This window comes from Theobroma cacao, chromosome 4 (genome assembly GCF_000208745.1).
Source record: "Theobroma cacao cultivar B97-61/B2 chromosome 4, Criollo_cocoa_genome_V2, whole genome shotgun sequence".
NCBI lineage: Eukaryota > Viridiplantae > Streptophyta > Magnoliopsida > Malvales > Malvaceae > Theobroma > Theobroma cacao.
The window spans coordinates 11,435,112-11,443,953 of record NC_030853.1 but is presented as its reverse complement, the minus strand read 5'-3'; the positions used below and the strand labels follow the sequence as shown (position 1 = coordinate 11,443,953).

At 34.1% G+C, this 8,842-nt stretch overlaps 2 protein-coding genes across 2 annotated transcripts; one reads left to right on the top strand and one right to left on the bottom strand.

Annotated features, from left to right (window-relative positions):
- On the bottom strand, window positions 1,897–2,913 carry LOC18601358 (thaumatin-like protein). Its single transcript, XM_018120392.1, has 2 exons — window positions 2,821–2,913; window positions 1,897–2,704 (listed from the first exon to the last, which is right to left on the bottom strand). The coding sequence occupies exons 1-2, from the start codon at window positions 2,867–2,869 to the stop codon at window positions 1,989–1,991; spliced, it is 765 nt and encodes a 254-aa protein (XP_017975881.1). The 5' UTR covers window positions 2,870–2,913; the 3' UTR covers window positions 1,897–1,988.
- Window positions 4,037–6,859, top strand: LOC18601359 (serine/threonine-protein kinase D6PK). The gene is made up of 2 exons (XM_007032282.2): window positions 4,037–5,084; window positions 5,719–6,859. Exons 1-2 carry the CDS (start codon window positions 4,348–4,350, stop codon window positions 6,590–6,592), a joined length of 1,611 nt encoding a protein of 536 aa, XP_007032344.1. The 5' UTR covers window positions 4,037–4,347; the 3' UTR covers window positions 6,593–6,859.

The following is an 8,842-nucleotide window of genomic DNA, read 5'->3' as shown; positions in this document are numbered from 1 at the left end:
TTAAGATTTATTTCTTAACAAAATCTCTTTTTTGTATTATGTTGTTTTTAATCTTTTATTTTTTTTTTGTATTAGAAATAGGACATGTGAAGTGCACATGATAAGGCTAATTGTACTGATACAAAAATACCTTTATAAGTTTTGTAAGTGATTTTAACAAAAATACATTTATAAGTTTTGTAATTGATTTTAAATTGATTTAGGTATCTCAAAATTAACACGTACCTTACTCGTTGACATCTCTATGATACTTTACCCAAACCTGAGATGGGTAGTAAAATTTCTATCCCAAACTCAAATATAAGGTACCTAAACCTTATATAGCAAGTCGGATTTCCGCGAGTACCCAATTACAGGGTATCCATTGCCAACCCTATCTTTAAAACTAGTATACGATCATTATCATGTTTGTTTTTATACTTTTCAATCTTTTTTCACATTTTTTTTGCATAACACCTTAAAAAATTCTTAAACTATTTAAGAAAATTTAAATAAGCTCTTATTATTTTGTTACCATTTAATTAAGTTCTTATATTTTTATTTTAAACCAATAAGCCCTTATGACTAACAGTTATTAGTTAAAATGTCACCTATAATTCTATATCACGTGACATTGACATGATTTAACAATATATCATAGTGGATGATGACATTATACGTTGATGTGTTATGATGACATGAGTATATGACATTTTTCACTCTCCACATCAACCTTACGTAAACATAAAATGACAAATGATATTTTAATTAATGACAAATGATATTTTGATTAATAATAGTTAGTCAATTGTTAGTCATAATAGCTTATTTGGTCCAAAATTAAAATATAAAGACTTGATTGAACATAATAGAAAAATAATGACTTATTTGATTATTCTTGAATAATTTAATATCTTTGTAAAGCATTATGCCATTTTTTTTCTTCTAAAGAGTAATTTTTTATCAAAAAATATTACACAAATTTCACTTTAATCTTATATAAAAGTGTTCACATATGGTGTTGATATCCACTTTAAAACTTTTCATATATAAGATATATATTTTCTTTTGTATTATTTCAATCATTAGGATGTTTTGTTGGATGTCAAGGAGTAGGGTCTCTATTATTTTATAAGTAACTTAACTTAAATCTTATTTGATAGAGCATTTGAATTTTATAAATATTCGATTAAAATTTTAAAATTTTATTTGAAGTTCGTATTTGAATATCTTAAATACTACTCGTTAAATATTTATACTTGTTAAATGTCCGATTAAAATAAATTTAAAATTAATTTACATGTATATGATTAATTAAAATTAAATTAAAAAATTAAAATTAGCTCATAAAAAATTTAAAATTTTCAATCATATCTAAAACAATTAATAAATTTTAATAAGTATTACATTAATTATAAAGAACTTATAAACAAAGAATAATATATATAAAAATAATGTTTTTTTATTTCAAAAAATTTTCAGATCTCCTTTTCCTTGTTGGTGTTTTACATTTTTTTGATTTTCTTTTGTGCTTTTTTTTGTTNTTTCATTGTTGGTGTTTTGATTTTTTTTTTGTGTTTCTTTTCTATATATATATATATATATATATATATATATATATATATATTTTTCATGCTTAGTTTGTAATATTGAAGATGTTTGAATTTGGTTTTTATGTTAGAAGAATTTATTGGTGGGTTTCGGCAGTGGCTTGTCACTTGTGTTATTTACTAATTCTAGAAAAAGAATGGTACAAAGTTAGGTACGGTAGAGTATCTCAGCTAAGAAATAAGAAACATAATTTAATTACAACCATGGTCCGTGGCCATGAAATGTCAAGTATCCCTTATAAAAAATACTTACCAAGTCCTTCTGGAACTACATTTGGGAGAGAAAAAGGAAAACAATGCAAGTCCATGATGTATATATAAAAATTCTTATTAGAAAAACAATCGAAATATGGTTTTGAAATCAAATGACAACAGCTGGTTATTTAAAAGTAAAAAACTCTATATGGAAGCCTGACCAGCACCCCAAGCTGAAGGGCAGAAAGTTATTACATACTCTTTTGATGCACAATTCACCAGAGGTGGAGGCATGTCAAAGGCATAGCTATAATAAGAAGGACAAGCATCCTTAAACATCTTTGAGTATACGCTTGGTTTGCATTTTTCAGGGGTCCCATACTCATTTCTGCAACAAAATGAGTCAAGATTGAAAGCCAAGCAAGCACTTTTGCAAGCAACAACTTCCCCATTCCTGTTAAGGGCTTCAAGTTCTGGTGGGCACAAGTTGTTCAAATTCTTGGGGCAGCTTCCGATGGTGCACTTGGGCAAAGATGGTCGTGTAGCAACTGAAACAGGCAGGTTGTAGCCATCAACCAGGCTAACATCGTAGAAATTTGGCTTGCCTTTGTCTCCTTGTAGTGCAATTTGGACTAATGTGGCTGGAGGTGTGCCTATTAGTCCATTGCATTGGAGCCTCCCATCACAGTCACCAGTTTCACAAGCTGGTTGCCAGTTGGAGTTGAAGCTGCAGCCTGTCCTTGCCCAAATCCGCCCGTTCCATGTCCAGGGGGCCTCAATGCGCTGTGTCTGGCCCGGCGGAAGATAGAATCCACCGTCTGCTATCACTGGATGGCCGGTGTTGGGGGCAGTTGCTGGCCATATAGGGAAGGGGCATTTGTTGTGTACAAAAAATGTAACCGTATGTGCTAGTGAATGCCCTGCAACATTTATTTGCTTTCATTAAACCAATAATGATACTGCCATTTCTATTTCATACACTGGTTTCGATATTTGCAAGACAAAGAAAATTAGACATTAAATGTTATGACATTACCAGAAAACAGGAGCAGAAGGAAAGCAGCAGCCACCTGCACTGACTTCATTTTTGAATTTCAATTGGGATGAACGACAAAAGGTTTATCGTATATAAATTGGGAAACGGATTTATTAATGCAGCTCCTGCTTTGATTGTACTTCAAGGTTTGATGTGTTTAATCTTTGCAGACAAGGGAATCCTCTCTTTCAAGACAACCAAACAGCTACGAGGAATTGACATTTGCAGTAAAAAATTTGAACTATGCGAAAGAAACCACAATTCAAAGCCATCCGTGAGAAATCAGATCATCTAATTATTGAAGTAGATGACTCATTGCCCATATAATTCTTATGAAAGTGAAACTCCTTTTCTTTTGTGCAATAAGAGCACAAGGAGTCTTTAAGATTCTTCATCCAAATCTCCATTTGTTTTCATCAATTCAAGCTAAACCCTTTATAAATATATATATATATTGAAATTACATCATTGGGATTTAATATGATCAATGATCATGGCACCCTGTTTGAGGTGAGCTTTTCATCTTCCATTGTTTCTGCAAGCCAAACCTATTTATTAGCTGACAAACATTACGTTGCAAATGTAACAGGCTCCAGGGCTTTGTTTTTTCGTTCATAAATAGATTGAAATTATTGAAGTAGTAATGGAGTGATAAGTTGCTTCTGCTGGTCTCAACACAAATACAAATTGACCAAAATCTTGTTTCAGCAAATTTATTGCCAGAGTTGCCTTCCCCCAAATCATTATGTTGCGAAATTGATACCATTTTGTATACTCCATTTCTTACTTTCAATCAAAAAGGAAAATTTGTATAGAGCACCAACTTGGGAAAGGGTAAAAACGCATATCCAAATGGAATCAATCCTTTGTCTACCATTTCCATTGTTTTACATCCACCAAGACAGCAAAGAGTCAGGACTTGACAATTTTGTAAAACTTGCCGAATACCCACTATTAATCCAAAATGTTTGTTGATTGAACAAGCCCAGGCACCGAAGTCACCAACCTGCCTTAAGATTAACCCCAACTGCACCTTTTCCCCGTCAAAACCATGAGCCCCAAAGTGTAACGGTATTTGCTATTGGTGTTTCAACTTTCAAATGTATGTTTGTATGTTTTTTCTTTTAGAAAATCTGAATAGCTTTTGTCTTCCTCGTGAATTGGGTCCCCTCTCTCTCTCTCTCTTTTGTCTGTAAGCTGTAACGTATTCTGGGACACTGTAAGAAAAAGACTCAAACCCCAACTCAACCTTGGGTTTATCAAAAGAAAAAAATAAAACCTTATTTACCAGCTTATCTTGTTCTTACCCTTACTCTCACTATTTCAAATTTGAAAACCGTTTTAACCCTCCACCCTTTCATTTCCAACTCCCCATGTTAATTGTTAAGTTAAGCCCGCGTCTCACTCTCTCTTTCTTTGACTACCTCGGTCACGCCCCACATCTCCATTGACCAACATCCTCCATATTTTTAACCCTCTTCTCTTTCAGACATTTCATCAAACAGGTTTCTTTTCTTTCTGTCAAGCATGGATGAAAAATCCCCCAAAAATGTAAAGCTTGAAACTTTGCCTGTCACCAGCACTCTTAAAGACCTTTGTTTGAATAATAATGGCGTTAGCATTTCCGGGTCTGATTCTAGTGTTTGTTCTAGCAATAATGGAAGTATTAGTAGTAGTAGCAGTAGTAGTTTTCAAGATGCTAACTTCAATAAGAATAGTGTTAGCATTAGTTTATGTAGTAGTATTTCTGAGTCATCTCATAAAATTAGTCTTAGTAGGAATGCTGATTCTGTTGTTACTGACTATGAAGAGAGTCAAAAGAGTAATCTTGATGCAAATGAGTGTAGTGGTTTTAAGAGTTTTTGTCCATCGAAACCTCATAAAGGAAATGATATAAGATGGGATGCAATACAGCATGTTAAGGGCAAGGATGGGGACTTGGCGTTAGCTCATTTTAGGTTGTTGAAGAAGTTGGGGTGTGGAGATATAGGGAGTGTGTATTTAGCTGAGTTAAGAGGGATGGGATGTTTGTTTGCAATGAAGGTTATGGATAAAGGGATGTTAGCTGGCAGGAAGAAGTTGATAAGAGCACAAACTGAGAGAGAAATATTGAGTTCGTTAGATCATCCATTTTTACCTACCCTTTATTCACATTTTGAGACTGAGAAGTTTTCTTGCTTGTTAATGGAGTTTTGCAGTGGTGGGGATCTTCATATTCTCCGTCAACGACAGCTGGGCAAGCATTTTTCAGAAACAGCAGCACGGTTAGTTTCTAACCTTTTAAGGTTTAATATGTTTTATTTTAGGTTGCTAGTTTGGCCATCTTTTGTCCTAGATTAGCTGCTTTTGTTCTTGACCAAGAAATTATTAACACTAGCTAGGGAGATGTTATTGAGAAAGTTGCCTTGAAAATTGGAGAAGTGAAACAGAATTTCTTCTTGATTATGTCTTAGTATTCAGGACCTCTGACATAAAGCTATTTGGATTATTTGAGCTGAACCGGAGTTTGGAGAGGCTTATTCATGGGATGGAAATAGTTTGGTTCAATTGTTAATTCAACTTTTCGATGATAAGTGTTATGTGGATGCAAGATTAAACTACCTCCTTCGAACCTCACTGTAGAGTGTAGTCTTTTCTCTGGAGAAAAGTTGCATCAAAAGTATGATGATAATTACCTTTCAAACCATGTTCCTGCTTCTAGTACAGTGTAATTGGGAATATTTAAGACTGTTGCTAATTCTGTTCACATGAACTCTAAGGGATTCAGTTGTCAATTCCAATTTCTATATGTCCACCATGCTTGGTTAAAGTCATAATGGTCCTTATGCTTAGAGTTATCTCCTTGCAATGTACTTGAGGTTTGGTAAGTTTTCTGATAAAATTTCTATGTTCTTGCAGGTTTTATGCTTCAGAAGTCCTTCTAACCCTTGAGTATCTACACATGATGGGTGTGGTGTATAGGGATTTAAAACCTGAAAATGTTTTAGTGAGGGAGGATGGCCACATCATGCTATCTGATTTTGATTTGTCATTGCGATGTTTTGTCAATCCTACTCTTGTGCAGTCCAGTACTGGGGCAACTTGCAGGATCACTTCGTACTGTATTCAGCCGGCCTGCATTGATCCAGCCTGCAAACTCCCAGTATGTGTAGAGCCTGCTTGTTTGCAGCCGTCTTGTTTCAAGCCTCGATTTCTCAGTTCCAAAACAGCAAAGGCAAAAAGTGAAAGAACAAATTTGATAAATTCAGATTCATTTCCTGTACTTATTGCAGAGCCAACTAATGCACGCTCCATGTCTTTTGTTGGGACCCATGAATATTTAGCTCCTGAGATAATAAGAGGGGACGGTCATGGGAGTGCTGTTGATTGGTGGACATTTGGTATTTTCTTGTATGAATTACTGTTGGGAAGGACTCCATTTAAAGGCAATGGTAATCGAGAGACATTATTCAATGTGGTTGGTCAATCCCTAAAATTTCCAGAGGGATCTTCAATCAGTTTTGGTGCTAAGGATTTAATCCGTGGTCTGCTTGTGAAGGACCCTCAAAAGAGATTAGGTTTCAAAAGAGGTGCCACAGAGATCAAGCAGCATCCTTTCTTCGAAAGTGTTAATTGGGCTCTTATTCGCAGTACGCATCCTCCAGAAATCCCTAAACCCATCGACCTCTCATTTCTAAACCAAGCATTCAAGTCATCCTTGCCTCCAAATGAGAAGGGAGCCACAGACTCAGACAGGTCATCTGGTCCTTACTTAGATTTTGAATTTTTCTGAATTTTGGCGGGAAGCTACAGTGGTTATTCTTGAGGTGGTTAGTTAGATTGTTGATGTGTGTATTCATGTTCTCAATGAAATCTTATCTCCTTTGCCAGATTACTTGCCTTTTGCATCAAAAGTAAATGTCTTACTGTTGTGATTCCTACAGTTGCTATCTGGCCAAAAACTGGGGCATGATAGGGAGGGACGATGAGCCCACTTGAAACATGAATTCCTTTTCAATTGCTTCAAAAAGAGGACAAAAATTGAAGCAACTTTTGCTGTGACTTGTCTTTCATTCACCTCTTTTCTGTCCTTAGCATGGAAGAGTCTCATATGGGGGACCTCCAATGGTGGGGCTTAAGCCCTTTCCATATTCACTCCTCGTTAAAATCTGGACTCACCCGGTTATTCTCTACAACATTGTCTGCAAATCAACTTTTGCTTAAAAAACTGAAACCAGACAGTCATAGTAAATGCTTGGTCGTGTAAAGCTTATGACGCATATAGCAATGAGGAAATGTCGTGTCACTTTCATATTAATATTTTGTTTCTGGTATCTGCTTTTAACTTTATGTGCCTCTCCCTGCTTGAATTACTCCCAGTATTGCTTTTTCTTTTGAAGCTCTATGCTTTTACCCAGGAAAGCAAAAAAATAAAAGCGCAAAATAATTTTTTTTTAAAAAAGGAAAAGGGTTGGGATGCACTTTATTCTTTCGCAGTCATCATGCTTTTATCTATCTATCTATATAGATTATAGATGATCCTCTTTCACTTTCACCCTTGCGTTTTTCTCAGGCTACAGTACCTGAATAGAGAGGGTTGATAGTGATTACGGAAGAATGAGAACGATTCCTGACATAATCTAAACATAGAGAAATAACAAAAACTGACAAATGTCTTTGTGTTGGAATCTCTTTAAACTGCACTGTTTGCTGAATTTTGCCAAATCAAACTTTAGGTATTAATCAGTCTGAAAAAGCTCCTTCTTCTCAGATAATCAGAACCCAGGTTTTATTTCTGTTAGAGACTTAGATATCCATATCTGAGTAAAAAAAAACCTCAAGATTTGCAGTCCGGAATCATTGGGTTCATTAAAGAAATGCTCTTAGAGCCCTTCAATGTCGTTTGCTATCAATTTATAAACTGCCAAATTGGTTTTACCAGCACATGTTCATTCAAAGCATCCTTGTATCACTTCTTGGGGATATTATCTATTATACAAAGGCATTCCAAACATTTATTTTGTGGTCCATGAAATTACTTTACCATGTCAATCAATCAACTTCGATACATCAAAAAAGAAGGGAATTCTGTTTGTAGGGATATGCTAAAGTGGATTGTCTTTCACTACCTTACCTCTGCCCTTAACAATCTTTAGTTTAGCAATATCTTTTAAGCAATTCAACCATGGACAAATATATATATGCTTTCCTTTTCAATCTGCTCAGGAATATGCGAGAAAACTACTGATTATTAAAGGTTTTGAAGATTTAGATGACACATGTTAACACAATAATCACAATATCAAGTATTTGATAGTATATATCTGTCTTTCATTTTATTTGATTAATCAATAAAGAATCATTTTTAATTTTGGTGCAGCATAGTTTTTATTAAACATTAATAAAAGCATCTACCCCAAGATATGCACCATTGAACCTCACGCCCTAATTCATGGTCCACCACTCTACTCTCTCTACTTTTCCATCACATATACACAATATTTTTTCCCCAGAAAGTGATGGAAAGTAGCCACGTGGCAACATTTTGCTGAATAATACTCTGCTTTCTTTTTCAGTCAATCAAATAACAAATTTAATTTTACAATGAAGAAAGTTGACAAAAAATAATATGGCGGGTACAACAAAGATGCTTTAAAAATTAAGTCTAGTCAGCTTAACAATACCGGGTACTTTCATGCTTACTTTAAAAATTTATATTTGTATATTTATTGCTTATTAAATAAAATTTTTGTTATAATATAACTGAAAAGAGTAAATAAACTCAATTTCAATGTTAATTTCTTTGACATTTCCTTCTGTATTTGCGTATGCAATTAGTAAAGATTATAGCACCCACACATGATTGTAAAGTTATATATAGTTAAAAGAATCTACTTATATTGATCTAAAATAAATTTAATTTTACACCTTTTCATATATTTCATATGATATATGTTTGATTAATTTAGTGTTGAATTTCCCACTCTATTTAAACGTCGATTTGTTAAAATATTAATCTTACGCGAAGTTTTAAATATCATGG